Source organism: Gossypium raimondii, chromosome 12, assembly GCF_025698545.1.
Source record: "Gossypium raimondii isolate GPD5lz chromosome 12, ASM2569854v1, whole genome shotgun sequence".
NCBI lineage: Eukaryota > Viridiplantae > Streptophyta > Magnoliopsida > Malvales > Malvaceae > Gossypium > Gossypium raimondii.
In genome coordinates this window covers 7,064,304-7,084,198 of record NC_068576.1, presented here as the reverse complement: position 1 = coordinate 7,084,198, position 19,895 = coordinate 7,064,304, and the positions used below count along the sequence as shown (strand labels likewise).

At 33.0% G+C, this 19,895-nt stretch overlaps 2 protein-coding genes and 1 long non-coding RNA gene across 4 annotated transcripts; 2 read left to right on the top strand and 1 right to left on the bottom strand.

Annotated features, from left to right (window-relative positions):
- The first annotated feature begins 831 nt into the window (after window positions 1–831).
- Window positions 832–7,014, top strand: LOC105763074 (copper-transporting ATPase RAN1). The gene is given in 10 exon segments (XM_012581146.2): window positions 832–1,374; window positions 2,314–2,755; window positions 2,758–2,924; window positions 3,225–3,654; window positions 3,849–4,174; window positions 4,903–4,961; window positions 5,060–5,402; window positions 5,491–5,691; window positions 5,776–6,033; window positions 6,294–7,014. Coding segments are annotated over 10 exon segments (3,033 nt in total). The 5' UTR covers window positions 832–1,044; the 3' UTR covers window positions 6,771–7,014.
- Window positions 7,015–16,294: 9,280 nt separating this feature from the next.
- LOC105763073 (VQ motif-containing protein 22) lies at window positions 16,295–16,852 on the top strand. The gene has a single exon (XM_012581144.2). The coding sequence runs from the start codon at window positions 16,295–16,297 to the stop codon at window positions 16,850–16,852; it is 558 nt and encodes a 185-aa protein (XP_012436598.2).
- A 1,840-nt stretch (window positions 16,853–18,692) lies between these two features.
- Window positions 18,693–19,653, bottom strand: LOC105763072 (uncharacterized). 2 transcript variants are annotated; one of them, XR_008191623.1, is made up of 3 exons: window positions 19,320–19,653; window positions 19,130–19,234; window positions 18,693–18,938 (listed from the first exon to the last, which is right to left on the bottom strand). It is a non-coding gene; the product is annotated as an uncharacterized LOC105763072 (long non-coding RNA). The 2 variants fall into 2 exon arrangements; XR_008191622.1 differs by having other exon boundaries at window positions 18,693–19,234.
- Window positions 19,654–19,895: the final 242 nt, after the last annotated feature.

Here is a 19,895-nt window from a genome sequence, read left to right as displayed (position 1 = left end):
GGTATTTATTAGTTTCATTCCATCTCTTAAATCTATTAATAGATTAAGTTAAATCTTAATTAAAATATTTTAAATTAAATCGGATTCAATTTAATAAATAAGAATATTACAAATTGGAATAACATTTAAAAGTTGGTAAAATAATAATTTTAGTCCTCAATTTTACATTTTTAAAAATTGATCCTTATTATTATTTTAAATTAAATTTGACCATCATTCTTCTCTTGAAAGTCAATTTTGTAAAAACATAAATGTTGATACATGAATCACACATGAATTACCATGCAGATTGACATATTTAAAAAATACTAACATTTTAGTCTACATTTTCATAAAAAGAAGCAAATAAATTATATTTTGAAAGAATAATGGTTAAGGTTGACTCCTATATAGAGGGTTGAAGTTGAAATTTAGCTAAAAAAGAATAAAGGATGAAATTGATAAAAATATAAATAATAAGTGAAAATTCATAAATCCCTGTCTAAGAAAAGCTGAAACCAAATAAGGGTTATGGATAGATGTCCGTAGAAAATTGTTGTAAGAAACGGAAAACGAAGAAAAAGGGGGAAATTTGTTGATGTTATAACCAAATGAAGGTTGGTTTTATCATTAAAATAGTAGGATCAAGTTAGGGAGTTAATTTGATTGGTGAAAACTGAAATAGAAATAGATTAGGTGAAGCAGCCTTGACCTGCCCTGGCAATGACAGGGCCCCACGACCTGTTGTGTAGTACAACTCTAACAGTGTTCGAAAGTACAAAGCGGTCTAACGGTAATTCCATATATATTGCAAGGGCAATTTGGTAGTTTGGTGGAGCCTGGCAAGCCAACCCAAAGTTTCTAGTTGAAAAATTGCTGTCTCCACCATCTCCCTCGGAAATCTCTCCCAACACATTTTCTCTCCAGTATATCTTTTTTTCTTTCTTTCTATAAATACATAAACAAATCTCCTTTTCTTTCCCTCTGATTTGTTCTCTGCGTCTCTGCCTTTTCCTCTTTCCTCAAATTTTCACCTCTTTTCATTTTCTTTCTTTCTGTACCCTAATGTCGCCGGGCTCGAGGGACCTGCAACTCACGTCGCAGGCGGCCGGCGTCTGGAGATCCACGTATCCCTCGTCGGTACGCGCTGTTGATCCCGACGACATGGAGGAAGGTACTCGACTCTTAGATTCATACGAAACAGGAGATTATAAGTTAGAAAGTATTGAAGAAGGTAGTATGCGGAGAATTCAGGTCACTGTAACGGGGATGACTTGTGCCGCCTGCTCCAATTCCGTTGAGGCTGCTTTGAAGAACATCAATGGGGTTTTAAGAGCATCCGTGGCTTTGTTGCAGAACCGTGCTGATGTTGTTTTTGATCCTACTTTGGTTAAGGTTACTGCTCTTTCTTCCTTGATCATTATTTTCAAACAGAATTACGCTTGTCGGGTTTGCTTCATTAGATAATTTTAGCTTCGTTTCTTTTTTTTCCGTGTTTGACTTTGTGGTTATGGTCTTGGATTTGTTTAATTACTGAAGATTGGCTTAATTAATGTTGGTTGAGGTCCACAAGCTACTCTCTTCATTTATTTGCTTAAGTTGATTTTAATGCGTGATTTTTTCCCACACTTTTGCTAAACTATAGTACTGTTTACAATTTGTCTTGGAACTTTTCCGCATTTTAGATTTCATAAGCTATATTGACTATTATGCCTCTAAATATTGCATTTGAAATCTGATTTTTCACGGTGTCTTATCTGTAAATGTGGCTAGTTCTGTATAAGAATGATCATGAATATGACTTTTAGTCAATGTTTCGTCATGGTTTCTACCATTTGCATTGTGTAATTAGTGTCTCAAGTTTACAGGACCCAAAAACACCTTTTTGATGATTGCTGATGTTTAGTCCCTCTCACTCTAAACAAACACACAAGGCATCACATGTTTTGCTGCATCTATGGTATTTGCTTTTCTTCCGGTGTTGTAATCATGGAGAAAAAGTTTTGCGTCAGTCTATGGGTATTTTATTTTTAAATACATGGAGGAGGAGGAGATTTGTTCTATTGCTTCACCGATTTTCTGTCATGAGGTACATATTTGGCTGAAATGCAACATTTCAATAGCTGCCGTCCCCCCCCCCCCCCCCGTTGGTCTATACAACACAGATTAAGTATTCTTTTTCTCCTTGGGTGTGATGTCTGGGGTTCTACCACAGTCCTTATGCCTGGTACTCGAAACTCCTCGTCTTGGGTCATGTGCTTGAGTCAAATGTATGTACTTTGAAAATGGAGCTTTTGTGAACCAAGTGTTCTCTAACACTTCCATGAAATTCAGGATGAAGACATAAAGAATGCCATTGAAGATGCAGGGTTTGAGGCAGAAATTCTACCTGAACCCAGCAATGTTGGAACAAAGCCACGTGGAGTGCTTGTGGGGCAGTTTACAATAGGAGGTATGACCTGTGCAGCCTGTGTCAACTCTGTTGAAGGCATTTTGAGAGATCTTCCTGGTGTTAGTAGGGCTGTTGTTGCTTTAGCCACTTCATTAGGGGAAGTTGAATATGATCCCACTGTAATTAGTAAAGATGATATAGTCAATGCAATTGAAGATGCTGGTTTTGAAGCCTCACTTGTACAGAGTAGTGAGCAGGATAAAATCATACTTGGGGTTGCTGGTGTTTTTAACGAGCTAGATGTACAGCTTATCGAAGGCATACTTAGCAGCTTGAAAGGGGTTCGACAATTTCGTTTTGACAGAAGTTCTGGAGAACTTGAAGTTCTTTTGATCCTGAAGTTGTCAGTTCAAGATCCTTGGTTGATGGAATTGAAGGAGGAAGTAAAGGGAAGTTCAGACTACATGTTATGAACCCATATGCAAGAATGACTACTAAAGATGAAGAAACCTCAATTATGTTCCAGCTTTTTACTTCCAGTTTGTTTCTCAGTGTGAGTATTTTTATATATATACTCTTTACTAGTAGTCTAGTTTTGAGCTATATTGCATCATTTATTTTTCCTCTTGAACATAAGCCTTCAAGAAGCTAAAGGGAAAGTCTTACAAGAATCTGTATTTGAAACCGTATAGCCTTCTACATGAAAGCATAAGAACACTCTTGGCTTATGGCCTCCATATAGTAGCTATTTTCTGGAATCTTTCTTCAACAAATGTTGTCTACGTTTCAATATGTTAATTGGTTCCCCTACTCGTATTAGTTTCAAACTAACTGTTGGTCTGTTTTGATCCAGATTCCTGTCTTTCTGATTCGAGTAGTTTGTCCCCATATACCCTTGTTGGATGCCTTCTTGCTCTGGAGATGTGGACCTTTCTTAATGGGTGATTGGTTGAAATGGGCATTAGTAAGTGTAGTTCAGTTTGTTATCGGGAAGCGCTTCTACGTGGCAGCTGGCAGAGCTCTTCGAAATGGTTCTACTAACATGGATGTTTTAGTTGCATTGGGTACTTCAGCTTCTTATTTCTACTCTGTTGGTGCTCTTCTTTATGGTGCCATAACTGGGTTTTGGTCACCAACATACTTTGAAACAAGTTCCATGTTGATAACGTTTGTATTATTGGGGAAGTATTTGGAATGTCTTGCAAAAGGGAAAACATCAGATGCTATCAAGAAGCTAGTAGAACTTGCACCGGCTACAGCATTGTTGGTAGTTAAAGACAACGGTAAGGGCTTTGTAATCTTGGGTTCATTTTGGTAAATGTTGTTTGAAGTGTATCAAGGACTTTACTTTTGTTATTCATGCCATCTTGACTTTCTTATCAAGTAATTGATAGTATTGTATGGTCTTAAATAGGATCAAATTTAGTGCCAAAAATCAAATTGAAGGACTGAAAGCCTATGTTTATTCTTTTTGCAGGTGGAAACATTATTGGAGAAAGGGAAGTTGATGCTTTGTTAATTCAGCCTGGTGATATATTAAAAGTTCTTCCTGGTGCCAAGCTTCCTGCTGATGGTGTTGTTGTGTGGGGTTCAAGTTATGTAAACGAGGGCATGGTAACTGGTGAATCTGTACCTGTGTCAAAAGAGGTTGATTCACCAGTTATTGGTGGAACAATTAATTTACATGGCGCTCTTCACATAAAAGCTACCAAAATAGGTTCTGAAGCGGTTTTGAGCCAGATTATTAGTTTGGTTGAGACAGCTCAGATGTCCAAAGCTCCTATTCAGAAGTTTGCTGATTTTGTAAGTTTTCATAATGGAAACTTGATTTTTTTGGTGTCATGAAGAAAAGAGAATGCATGTTACATTGCTCTAAAATGATTATTCTAAATCTCCTCAAGGTCTTGGTTGATAAGATGGTAATCTTGATTGCAGTTGAATGTGTGAAATGTTTTAACGTTACTATTTGAATTAGCTCGTGGGTTGTATATAATTAGTTGATCTATCCTATTTGTCCTTAAGTTTATCCATTTATATGGTTGAAGAAAAGATGATAAGTCTATCCTTAAAGTAATTAACTTTTTTTATTTTGTTAGAATATGAAATTGAAAGTAGGAATTAACATTTTAGGAGCGTGGGGAGATAGTGGAAGAGAAGTGGGAGAACTTTTGTTGGAGAAACTGGTATAAGTAACTGCAGTAAATTAGAAATGTTCTATGGTCATATTAATTTTCAAATGACAATTAGAACAAATGAGACTTTTATGTAGTTTCTATCGAAATGATGTCAAATGGTTTGTAGTTAAGTTTGGAATGACGGGGGACAAAATTCATTGCAAAAGTTCTGGAGGTTCCCTAAAAAAATGTACACCTTTAGATGTATTTCTACTATGTTTTCACATTAAAGATTTATGTTCAATGTTGTAGCATCTCTGAGGTACGACTTCAAGTTGGAAGAACCTGTTTGCTAATGCTGAAGCTTTACCGGCAATTTTGTTGTCTTGCTTGACTCTAGGTTTTTATGGCTTGCAGGTAGCAAGTATCTTTGTTCCTACTGTTGTTACTTTGTCCTTGATCACATTGTTGGGCTGGTAAGATCTGAAAGGTTTATTTTGTCATATTCTCCTTTTTGTGAGATAAAATGTCTGATTTCCATCTTATATTGAGTTCTTTTGTTGATTGTTTGTAGGTATGTTGGTGGAGCTGCTCGAGCCTACCCAGAGCAGTGGCTTCCAGAAAATGGCAATTACTTTGTTTTTGCCCTTATGTTTTCAATATCTGTGGTGGTAATTGCATGTCCTTGTGCTCTTGGTTTGGCTACTCCAACTGCTGTCATGGTTGCTACAGGGGTTGGAGCAAGTAATGGTGTGTTGATAAAAGGAGGAGATGCACTGGAAAGAGCTCAGAAGGTCCAGTATGTTATTTTTGACAAAACTGGAACTTTAACTCAGGGCAAAGCTAAGGTCACAACTGTAAAAGTTTTCTCAGAGATGGACCGTGGAGAATTCCTTACACTGGTGGCTTCTGCAGAGGTTATTTCTAACAGCCTAACTAGTTTCAGACTTTTTTTTTTCCAATGCATTTCTGCAGTTACTGAATTTCCCTATTCTCATTCCTTAGGCTAGCAGTGAACACCCATTGGCCAAAGCAATAGTTGAATATGCACGCCACTTCCATTTCTTTGATGAGAATTCGTTAACTGAAGATGCCCAATACAGCAGCAAAGGATCTCCAATTTCTGCCTGGCTTCTTGATGTTGCAGAGTTCTCTGCTGTGCCAGGAAGAGGAATTCAGTGTTTTATTGACGGAAAGCAAGTGCTGGTGAGTGCCTGATCATTATATCAATTCTGAGGGTGTAGAAAATCTTTTTGTTACTCGTTTATCAAACATGGTATTTGTGAACAGGTTGGTAACAGGAAACTGCTTACGGAAAGTGGAGTTAGCATTTCTGCCCATGTAGAACAATTCGTGGTTGATTTGGAAGAAAGGGCGAGGACAGGCATACTTGCAGCCTATGATGGTAACGTGATTGGAGTTTTGGGAGTAGCAGATCCATTGAAGAGAGAAGCTGCTGTGGTTGTAGAAGGCCTACAGAAAATGGGTGTCAGACCTGTCATGGTTACGGGGGATAATTGGAGGACAGCTCAAGCTGTTGCTAGGGAGGTTTGTACACATACATACATACATACATGCATACATGCATGCATGCATAAGCATTGCATTACCTTTTACGGGCTTATGTTGAAAAACTGCTAACCTGAATACAATGCTCAATATCGCAATGGTTGTTTATCTGATGTAAGTTACAAACTCATCTAATCTGCTCGTACCATAAGATCACAAAACAAAACAACTGTCTATGCAGACTGTAGAGCATTAAAATTAATGTTCAGCATGAAGAGAATGTATTTGATTTTGGACAGGTGGGTATCCGAGATGTTAGGGCGGAGGTAATGCCGGCTGGAAAAGCTGAAGTAGTACGATCATTCCAGAAAGATGGAAGCATAGTTGCTATGGTGGGTGATGGGATTAATGATTCTCCTGCACTAGCAGCTGCAGATGTTGGTATGGCAATTGGGGCAGGGACAGATATTGCCATAGAAGCTGCAGACTATGTTTTAATGAGAAATAACTTGGAAGATGTGATCACAGCCATCGATCTGTCCAGGAAAACATTTAGCCGGATACGATGGAACTATGTTTTTGCGATGGCGTACAATGTGGTGGCAATACCAATTGCTGCTGGGGTTTTGTATCCATCATTAGGGATAAAGTTGCCACCATGGGCAGCTGGTGCCTGTATGGCCCTTTCTTCTGTAAGCGTGGTGTGCTCTTCTTTACTTCTTCGGAGATATAAAAAGCCCAGACTTACCACTATACTTGAAATAACTGTAGAGTAGAAACAAAATTTGAACAACTATTTTTCTCTCCATCGCCTTCCTTTAGGTTTGTGTTTTTATAAGAAGGGAATTGAGGGGGTGCGAGTGAATCATAAATTTCCCAATTTTGTGAACTTCCTTTTGGTCCTCTACTTTGTAGTCATAGGGAATAGGGGGTGGAAGTGAAACACCCCATTAAAATGTAAATGTACTTTGTTGTGTACTATATGGTCATTGATGCGTTCTTTTTGTTCTTTTCTTTCAAGATTGGAGATGTGGTCTCTAGTAGTGCTTATAATATCAATACTAAAATGGATTAGGATAATTATTTGGAGATGTTAGTTTCGTGTTCCAATAAATAATTTTATAACGCCGAAGTTGATAAAAAGTAGATGAATGAATGCCAATTCAACTAACAGATTTTGTGGGTTATAGGATTAAAGTTGACTATAATCTCCCACATCATTTCCAATTCATTATTCCGTAACAACTTCAATGGTTTAAGTCATTTTCTAATCTTCATTTTGTTACCAAGTGGAAAAATTATGAAAGTAGAAAGGAAAGAATTGCGTGTCTTGCATTCAGCGCCAACTCCAAATTTATTCAAGCTATACTATGCCTAAAAATGTTATTGTTGGTAAAATAATTTAATCCGTAATTATTGTTTTATTGTACCGAAGAGCAAATTGGTGTTTTTTGATTAGATATAGTTTGGCGACATCAAAGGCGTTAGCAATCTAGTTTAAACAACTTACACAGGTGAGATTGATGACTTGAGTCAGGTTATCCACAAGGCTGTGGAAGAGCTAAACCGTGGGAGCTAATTTTTGGGTTGTTCATTTTGTAAGAGTTAACTGTTGGGTTGTTTCCATAGTTAATTTACTAGTATGGAAGAATGGGAGGTTGAGGCTGTTCCTCGATCTCCATAATCGACTTATCATCAAGTGGAGTAGGATCCATAATCTGTGATCAGTTTAGAACCAAATCGACATGGTGTCCATGTAACATCCTTCACTCGTCCCGACGTATGGCACGAATGAGAGATGCTATCGGAACACATCCTTAGCTCGTAAAAAATTCTGTAAAAACCATATTTAACATTTAGAAAGCTTGAATACATTTTTTAAATCATTTTGCAATATTTCTAAGGGATTTGAACATGCCCAAAAATAAAATGGAGTTGGGGATCAAATTGCCCAAAAAATAAGTTGTGCAGGTGTAGGGGCTACAAGTCTTGATACTTGAACATCAAGTCTCGAGACTTAGGTGCAAAACTGTAGAAATATGGTTTCAATGTATCTAGGTCTCGAGACCTTGGATCCATGGAGTAAAAATTGACTAAAAAAACACTTCAAATCAACTTTAAACATCATCAATACAAGTCAATAAGTTGCAAATTCATTTAAAACTCTTTTGAAACACAATTAAACAAAATTTCTAATCATACACACGCTCGAATAGAGTAACGAAAGAAAAGCTTATAAAAGAGATATTAAAAGAGTAGAACTTTACAAATAACCTTACAATTTCAATTCTAATAAATGTTTTTGCGTACATGCCAATATACAACACCAATTACAACTTTAAACTCAAGTGTCAATGCTCCCAAGTCAAGGACACCATCTTCTCAAAAGTTCAAATCCTATGCATTTTAAACAACTAACGCGTTAAGCTCAAAGAGCTTAGTTGTAGCACCCTTTACTCGACCAGATCGTCAGATCCAAACAACAGTGTGTCACATTCATTGCCGGAGCAACTGCGATCAATTCATAATTAAATTATACAATTTATAAGATAAAATCAAACAATATACATTCCTTAAACATACCAAAGCAAAATCTAAGTTTCATTTATATATGTATTTAATAACCTACAACATTTAATTACCACAAAACCTAACCTATTAGGTACATGCCAAATGTAAATAAAGTTGGAAACAAGCAAACAATGTTGAGACCGGGATTGTGGATTGGATGCTGAGGTCGATGCTTGAAAATTTTAAATTAATCTAACCTGCGCATAGAGAGAACAACCTGTACGCTGAGTAAAATACTTGGTGGTATTTTTATAATTTAAGTAAGTAATATTAGCATTAACAATTCTACACATAGTAAACATGTATGTCTATATACACATATCTATCATATACTTTTAACTTGGAGTTACTAAGCTTTACTTTTCAATATAAACATATTAAGTGTGTAAAACTCACAACAATTCTTCCCACCTCAATACATCCTTAATAGACTTTTCATTATTGCTTATTATAATAACATTTTAATAATATCAATATCAATATCAAAACATGCCATTATCAATCCAATTCTCGATTTACCACTTTTGATATCACTTAAATCATTCGTTCCAATTAATATACAATCATTTCGTGTTTAATACAAGTTTACAATAGCTCAAATACTATAAACCGATTAGCTAATGTATTTCATACAAAATCATATGCAATTATAATTAATTCATTAAGATCACTAGCATCTTAACATAACATACCAAGTTTGAAACCATTTACCATTCATGATCCTAGTAGCCATATTCTCAAATTCCAACATATAACCATTCCATTCCTACTCTAAACTCGTACTATTTGTGACACATATATTCACTTTTCCATTGACAAATATGTATATAAACTAAGTTACATCCTAAATCATTTGATTTGTATTCGAGTCAACCACGGCCTATCACAATCAATTCATATCATTTAATAATTTAGTTCTAGTCAAATCATATTTTCAATATAGAACAGAATCAATTCTAGGTCTTACACAAGCTTATGGAAGCTCTGAAGTTGACCCGATATCAAATTAGGACTAAGTTGGAAGGAACTCAAAATTCAGGGTTGACATCTTGACGCGAGGGAGTTCCTTGTCACAACATGGCTCACTGACTTGGTCTCATCGCAACGGTGGGGTTCCTCGTTGTGCCGTACCTGGAGTTCAAGCTCATCCCGATGACCTGTAATCGACATCGCAACTTGACCTCTCGTCATGATGACACTCGAGCAACATCACTAATTGTTTCTGCAACATCCACATATATCCAAAACCTACAAATCAACATAACATAGTAAATGGCATTACTTCTACTCTATTCTTGACCATAGGAACAATATATTTAATAGATATGACACTTTCCACACATTCCTATTTTATGTTTTTACTATCGATTCCATCCGACAACTCCAATATTAAACATTTCCTATTAGTTTTACAAACATATGTCAAAACCAATGTCCATTGCATAAGTAATCCATATTATCTTCTAATTTCAATCGCGTACCTCAAGCCCTATCTAAGATGCATATAACTTCGTATGTGTACACTTTCCAAACATTATTCTCTTTCAACCATCCATCTCATACCAATATCACTAATCAACTAACCACCTACTAGCATGATTCATACCAATCTATATTTCAAATACTACTTCATATGTTTTATATACTTTTCAACCATTTCCAAACATGCCATTAACAACAAGGTATTAACCATTCGTACTATACTTGGATATATTTAATACATGTACACATTCATCAACTTCCCAAAATCAACATTTCAAACATATCAAAATATAATGAAGACTCTACTAGGTACATGCTCTTTTATATACTATCACGATTCATATCCATAATTCTCAATTCAACATTAATTCTTCAATTTATCATGTAACATAACATATTTTAATTCAATTTCTATTAATAGCTCACCTTAATACTATATAGTACAATATATCATGAATATGCATTAACTATAATTAGTTTCAGGTTATAGAAATACAAACTGAAAGCTCGCGTCACTCATCATTGACTCTCGCCTTCCCTTTCCCTTTCGACGATCCTGTGTCATTTTTAGCTACGAATAATATTTCAATAATAGTTTAAGATAAAATTCTATCCAAATCACATTTAATTACAAGATCATACATATTTTGAAAATTATTCAATTTAGCCCTCTATTTCAATAATCAATCAGATTCATACTAATACTATTTGGCTAGTCATAATCAAATATCAATTCATTAAATATCTCAAATTGCAATTCATCATATTCAATTTATCACCAAATTATCATTCCTTTACAATTTAGTCCATGTCACACCTCTTTGTACCAAATTGCAAACAATTCAAATTAAAACATACAAAAATTTCATAATTCAAGAATATATTACAAATATGTATAACCACAATATGAACTTATCTCGTTAAATCAAGAAACAAGTTGAAACTTTAAAGACTATTTGACAATTTTATTTTTTCCGATTATCTATATAATTATTCCATTCAATTTATCAATTTCAAGCATCTTATATCATTCTATTATGTGCATGTATCAGTTCAAATTTATTATTCAAATACCCTAAAGTTTTACATTTTATTCAATTTAGTCTCTATAACTAAAATCGTCATAACTTTCACATTTGAGCTTCAATTTTGAAATCGATCTCAATTCCATCCCTTTACATCTCTCCAATATCTATTGTAACATAAATTTCTTACAAATTTCAAAATATTTATAATTTAGTCCCTATGTTCAAAACTAACAATTTTCACTTTACAAACTAGTCTTTTTCATATCTAAGCATCAAATCTAACCAAATAACACCAATTTCATCAAGCATTAATCAATGAAAATATTTAGAAACTTTAACAGTTATTAAAAAAAATAGACAGGTTACCTAAACTGAGCTTCAACGATATAAAAAACATAAAATTTACAAAAAATGAACTTTTAATTTATTTACATGTAAGGGTCGAATACCTTCAAGCCAAAACAATGGATTCTCCTTGTTCTTTGTCTTACAATCGGTGGCAGAGAAGAAAAATAAAGATGGTGACCTTATCTTTTTATGTTTCTTTTATTCTTTAATTATAAAATTTTTAATTTTATTTTATCAAAATCTCCAACCAACCATGCACTAACATATAAAATGACCTATTTTCCGTTTTGGACTATGATTTAATTACCACTATAGTTCTTTAGCAATTAAAATCTATAGCGATTAACTTTTAACACTTTTACAATTTAGTCCTTGCACCTTAATTAACTATATGATTGACAAAACTAAAAGACCAAGTTTTAATTAAACTTTACATTAACCTCGTAAATATTATTTAATATTTACGGACTCAATCATTGGAAATGGGTTTTCGAAACTGCATTTTCCAATACCATTGATTTTAAGATCATTACACTTGTATCTTAATTAACTATCAATTAAACAAAATTACTAGACCAATTTTTAATATTTCTATACTAGTATCATAAATATTAAATATATTCACGAACACGATTTACAGAAATGACATTTCAAAATCGTAATTTCTGACACCACTGAAAAATCGAATTGTTACATCAGCAACTATGAATAACCTAATTATCCTATGCTTTATTTGTGTTGAGCCCATTATACCAATACCTACCAACCACATTTTAGCACTATTAACGGATTCGTTAAGTTAATCAACTTTTAAAGCTCAACTTACATTTTCATAGTGCATTGGCCTATCACATTATGGAATTCACGTTTAATACTTTCATAAGTGATCCATATAGTATTTAATCCTTTGCGTCTTAGCTTCCAAACACTTATATATATATATACACATATTTTTTACACTTCACATTTTCGTTAATATTAATAAGGACAAGTTCATTAGGTCACATTATCATATTAAATTCTTATTAGCCTACTTATTCATTTACTTCCTTTTCATCTCGTTTTGTTAAAAGATATTTAGTTCATGACACTTAGTTTTGATTTTAACCATTTAGAGCCACATTTAAAGCTTGGTAACAATATTTGATTTGTTTTCACCCATCGTAAACTCTAGTAAAATATGATTTGGATACTCGAGATTCTCACTCAAACTCCTCACATATTGCGCTAAATGTACATCCAATCTCAACACCATACATACATACATACATACATACATATGGCTCAAGAGTGCACCTAAGTGCTATGTCGAAACGGCACCATATCATATTGTCATTCGCAATCTAGACCCAATTTATTATATATATATATATATAATTTTTTAAAATTTAAATCTAGGGAAACCTACACCCAAAATCACTAAACTATTAGTAAGTTTATGTTTCGATCATTCAACTTCAAAAAGTTACAAATGGTCACTAAACTATTTTAAAGTTTCATTTTAAGTCAATGAACTATTCAAAAGTTTTTATTTAAGTTATTAGGCTGTTCAATTTTTTTTTAAGTTTGATTAGTAAGTTCCAAGTGACGATTCGATGACTGTCATAGTGGTTTATTACCTATTGATAAGCAGAAGAACATACCTTAGATCCAAGTCAATCTAACAGTTAGTGTCAAATATTGGAGAAAGAAGTTGTTTTGATTTTAGTTTGCAGATTCATGACGTACGTTCAAAGTTGTTTCATGAAAAAAAAACTGAAATGTGGAAGAGAAAGCGAAAGAGATCTTTTGATTGGTGCAAGTGATGTGAATAGAAAATGCTATACAATAATGATTTTAACAGCCTAGTGACTTAAATGCAAACTTTAGTTCAATAATCATTGTATAACTTTTTAAAGTTAAATGATACTAGGCATAGATTTCCTTTAAATTTATTTATTAAAATATTGGCGGATTTGATTTTACTACTGGTTGCATGATAATAGGCATATATTGTCATATATTTTTGTTATACAGTGTGCCTTACGAATGCATATTACTAAGGTTAAAATGTTGTGAAATAAAAAGAGGATCATCTTTATAAATTTATATTATTACAATTTACTTTTACGCATTAAAGGTAATAAATTGGAAAATATATAATTTTATGTCAAAAAAGCATTGATTATTTTTTTTGTGTGCAGGCGAAATAAAATAATGAGAAGCTTTATTAACTGTAAGTTAATGTATAAAATAATTTTATACATTTACATAATTTTATGATAAAAATTGGGCTTTTAAATAATGCAATGACTTTTTTCCTTCTCACATGCCAAATATTTATAGTGTGAATATATTAAAATTTTAAGACCCTGGTCATATATAATATATTAGTGTGATATAATGTTTGTCAATGTATTTTTTTTAAAAATAAATAAAAAATAATGTAAATTTAATCGTAACAAAAGAATCAATAATACATATTAGTAGTATATAAAAGATATGTTTTATTATTAAGTTTGGAAATATTATGTTAAAGTAATTATAATAAATAGATATATTAATGTTTTATTATAAAATTTTGTACTAACAAATAAATTAATTTATGAAAAATAATTATAATTAAATGTAACAAAAAGAATTTTATTATAATAAGATTAATTTAAAAAGAGTCTTGTATAAATTGTAATATATGTATAATAATTAAGTAATATTTAAAATTAATGATTTAATATAATTTAAAAGGCAAGAAGCCAAATTAAAAAAAAAAGCGCTTCAAATTGAGAGTGCCACATAATATATTTGTTTATTTTCATTTTTAAATAGAACATTGTAGGCTATCAAATTCTATGGTAATTGATGATTGAATTTTGTCGTAAAACATAGTAATGTTTTAGCACCTTGCAGCTGTTACATTACAAGAGCAGGGTGGTGAGGGTGGATGCAGATTGCAGCTGATGGCCTTTGGCATGCATTGTTTTCTGCATCTTAATAGTACGAGTTGAGTTGTAGCTGTCTTTACCCATTGTATATGTGGAAATGGAAGTAGGTGGATGACATTGGTTTTTTGTCAATATTTTTTTTCTTCATGGTGTCGGGTGTAATGGCTAGCAGTACAAGTTTGACTGCTTTCCAAAACCAAAAAATAAAGAGATTTGGAATCAATTCAAGTTTGCTGTGACATTCAAAGCCTTGTGGCCTCTTAATCATTGTGCAAAACACATTTTTGTTTCCAGTTTGGGGTGGCGACTGGGGGTTCTATTTCATGCTTATTATGCCATTTCTTGTGCATGCTGCTCCTGATTAATGTTGGAATTGAAAAACAAGGAAAAACAGTTTGAACTTTGAATTTTGTTTCTTTGAAAGGGATAAGCCATTGTAGGTTGAAGGCATTTAATCTGAGAGAGTAGATAGTGTAAAGCCACATCAAAAGAAGCTGAGAGGAGTGATTAAACACTTGGTCAACTTCTATCTTAATTCCATACTGTTCATCTTTGACCAATTACCATCATCCATTTTCTTAATTTGGTGATGGTCAAAACAAATGAATATAGTAATAGTCGTCGTTCCACACTTTAATAAAAGAAGAGAAATTTGCCCCCATCTTTTCCCTTTCATACAACCAATGCATTTTGGGTTAATAATGAGTATAACGAATATGGAAAATAAAGCAAATAAAATGGAGTTGATCTGACAAACCAAACAAACAAATATCAAAAATCAGCATTTATTTCCTTTCTTTTGACTGACTCCCCCTGTTGAAAATACCACTCATAAGTAATCTTATCTCATCAGCTTGCTTAACAAGCAATAGATCCCATCTGAGTTCCAAATAATATTAGAAAAAAGAAGTGGAATTGGCATCCTTAAAGTAAAACTAGTATTCGCACGAGCTACAATTCCCTTATATTATATTAATCAAGTAGTACTATTTTATGTTTTTTCTGTAAATATGACCATAATGTAATCTCAAAAATTATTAGTATATATGGTTTCTTGTACTCCTTGCTATCCTTTATGTCATCTTCACCATCAATATGCCCTGGACTGCAAACTTTCTTTATTTTTCTACTTCACGAGAAACTCATGGCAGCAACTCAGAAATAGCCAGCAAGCTATAATTTACTTGTTTCTGTGCTTGGGTTTGATAGAAACTGATTTTGGATGTATTTATCATGAGATTGGCATGGAATAGGACTGATGTAAGAGGGCAATGTGGAAAATATGAATCTAGAAGCTATTATGTAGCTAGCCGGTGCATTTGGTATGCTGACTTTTCAAAACCTACAATTTCCAATCTTGCATGTTGTTTGGGCAAATTCAGCCTCCTTTGCTGGGAATTGCCTCTCACCAATTCAATTCAAACTCATCTATATTTGATCGTGTAAGACATGTATCGTCATGTTCTTATGTATACATGCAACTTAATGGAGAAGAAAAACGGAGGAAAATAACCACACTTTAAATTCATTTGTTATTTTCAAGCACTCGGTTGACCGAGAAGCAAAGACCCACCAAAAGCAAAGGTCTAAACTTAGCCTATAGGCATGTGATATGTTGATGATGACCCATTTGATAATTGATATTAACACACGTTGTTTCCACGAAGCTGCTCTGCTTTGGGCTCAAGCAGTTTAATCTTCTCTGTAAGCAGGGTCAAGAGTATACCTGTTTACTTTGACCAGACATTGTCTGTCACTAGTATATATGTATGAACAAATTGAAGCTAAAAGTTGCTCCTTTCTATAATCAAAGAATCCCCCCCCCCCACCCACACAAAAAAAAAAAAAAAAGCAGCGAAAATCGGTGAATAGATATTATTCCTTTCCATGAACACCTCTACGGGAACCTCCAGTGAATGGATGCAATTCTACGAACAAAGTATGGATGAAATGTCGGCATCATCATCCTTGGGATTCTCTGATGTTGATGCCACTATTGTAGCCTCTTCGGAGAGCAACCAGCTGAACCTTAGCTCAGGAAGAGATGATCAGTTGGCAAAGGGTTCTTCCCCAAAGCCAATAAGAAGGCGGGCAAGAGCTTCCAAAAAAACACCCACCACCCTTCTCAATGCTGACGCCAGCAATTTTCGAGCCTTAGTGCAACGATTTACTGGTTGTCCTACAACACCACCCCTTTCAACCAACAACAGAAGAGGCCCTATCAACTTGAACTTTGCTCTCGGGAGTGATCACCATCAGAGCGGGACTGCAAGTTCCGTAATGCCAGCCGCTGCCAGCGATTATTATTATCCACCAAGTCATCAACAACATCATGCGGTATCATTCCCCAATGTTCACCCCGATGCCTACTTTAGCTCTTCTAGCAGTAGAGCTAACGCCGATCAGATCCTCCACGATTTTGACTTGGATAATATTTCTTTGCAGGCGTTTAATAGGGACGTCCCTTACACCAATGAAAATGCAAATGATGGCAATTACTTCTTGTAAGGATTTATGTTTACTTAATCTAACCCATTCATCACCTACTTTTGATGTCTTTACTCAAGTACTTGAATTTATTTAGTATATCTTTTGTCTGTATCCATATCATAGACAAGGAAACAGGAACTACAATTTCTTTACTTTGATCTTTGAAGGATATGAACAATAAACAGTGAAGCAGTGTCTTCTTCTTCAGACAATACTATAAATTTGTTCATATAGGAATGTAATATAGCAGCGCAAACAAAAATAAGGGTTATTCCATAAATCTAACCCCATCAAGGGGCTTTACTTTTCCTTCATTCAAATTTGAATCCATCGCGCTCTCACTTCGTTGGGTTTTGGAGCTAAAATAAACAACGACCATGTACGTACACAACACTTGTATAGTTTTGCTACATAACACTCCCATCGTACAAGTTTATGATATCATCCACAACCAACAACAAGATAAGGAAGAAACCCGATAAATTATGGCAAGGGATTAATAATTGATGACCATGAGTCTCATGCATGTTCAATTTATTTTTATTTTATTGTTTTTCTCTAAAAAGTTAACAACGATGATATAAAAGGTTGCACACTAAACCAATGAAAACATGTCATCTCTCTACCTTTTCTCCATGTCATGGTAACATGATCATCAATCAATATATATATATATATATATATATATATAATCTTATTTATATAAGTGATATTATACAATATTTTGAATTTAATAAAATTTACTTATTTTTGAATTTATATATATTTGAATTGTTTATATTTTATACAGAATTTTTATAATATTATTTTATATAATCTATATATTATAATTTTATTTTTATAAATCTTTCCAATTTAATAACTTTTTCATAATTTTTATAAACTTTTGAATCTAAATAGTTTTTTCCAATTTTTATTTTATATAATTTATATATTATAAAAGTTCAAACATTTTTAATTTAATAAAAATATAATTTTTATATGTATTTTTACTTTTATATAATTTTAAATATTTTGCATATATATATTTTTGAATTTTTTAATGAATGTGACATCATCAAATGTAATGTATAGAGGTGTACAGCTTAATTGTTTTAAACACAGTTAATTTTTTAAGAAAAATAATAAATTGGTAATTTAAATACTAATATTATATGAGAGAGAAAAAAAGAAGAATAAGGTCTGTTTGTTTGACAAGAAAATGTTTTCCAAAAATGATTTCTAAAAATGATTTAATTTTCGGAAAATGATTTCTTGAAAATATTTTCAGTGTTTGGATGAATCAGATAAAATATTTTACATTGTTTGTGATTTCGAAAAATATTTCTGGAAAAGTTATTTTACATATATTAATAAATTTATATACATATTAATAAATTTTATATTTTAAATTGTTTTTACATATATTGCAATGATTTATTTATAAATAAATAAATCAAATTAAATATATAATAATACTCAATTATTAAGCTACAATATTAACCGTCATAAATTGAAAACAACCAAAGTTAAATAAATTATTTGTAATTGTGTTAAAATAGAAAACAAGGATTGAATAATTATAATTTAGCTTTCAAACCACAATTAAACAACAAAATTATCCACAAAATTATTTTAAAAAATCTATAAAATGAAAGTTTAATAAAAACACAACTTTATGTGTTTGTGAAGCTTTTAGAAATTGTCTTTTTATTTTTCTTTAATTTGTTTGTTATATAAATTATTTATTAATTGTCTACTTTAAATTTCATGACAATCCTTCAGCAGCTGAAAGTAATTAGTGTTTTAAATAGGTAGATAAATTAGTTAATTAGGCCTTGCTGCAGGTATGAATAAATTCATAGCTAAAACACATAAGCACAATCAAAACTGTCCAAATAAATAAAGTAATGAGATCTGAATACAATTGTCGCGGTATATAGGATTTTATATGAAGTAATATATAACCCACCCTTCTCAAGAATAGGTTATATGTAAAGCTTTCAAAGTACAATCATATCTTGTAAATAGGTGTGATTCCCAGGAGATTGAAGCATTTTCTCATAACCATTGCGGTTGCTTCACATAATAGTAGCCTACTTGTTTCCTTATCTGACCCGATAACCTGCTCATTTCATCAATATATGCCACATGTCATCTTAAAGTTTCATTGCAACATCTTTTACCTAGAATTCACTCTGCCATTAGAACTTTCCTAGTTTCAACACTAGGTGAACGGCCTTGTGAGGGCAGGATGACAAGCAATAACAAGGTTTATTTTACCAAGAAACCATATAATTAGATCGTTGATCATACCTTGCACTCAGGGTTACTGTAAAATTTGGAGAAGATTTCGGATAAATTATAGAGGTAGTCACACACAACATTCGGTAACAAATTGGTACAAGCCTCCTCAACAACCTGAAAGCAAGATAAAAATTTGTCAGACCGAGCTTGAGTCAAGAAACAATAAATAGATTGTTATTTTTTTTCCTTAAGTTCTTACCTCAGCAAACTGCAGCAAATGGAGCCCCAAATCGCGCTCATCCTTATGCTCTAATACTAATGTCCCCTTCTATTAAAAACAAAAAGATAATGGGTAAAAGTTGTAGATATTGAATCTGATACAAAAGAGTAGTTCTACTTAGCCTAATAACATCATACTAATGTCAGTACATAAAAAGGCAACTAAAAGATTTACAACGCTACTACTTCAGATTGAGGAGGAACTTACATTCTTCACATCCGGAGTAAGATACAATCCCTTTTTACTTACTTTTAGGTTCAATTGAAGTACTCATGTTCTATATTCGTGTTCAACACATCCGGAGGTGATACAATCTTTTTATATATAGGGACTAGGCCTGTCCATGGACCGGGCCGGGCCCGGAAAAAAATTTTCGGCCCGACTCTTAGGCCGGGCTCGCCCTACCAAAATATGGGCTTGAAATTTTGCCAGTGCCCAAAGGGAAAAAAGAGTAAGCTTAGAGCCCGCCCGATTTTTAATAAACACAAAAAAATATTTTAAAAATAAAAAATAAAAAAATAAAAAATATTTTTAAAGTATTTTAAAATTAAAAAT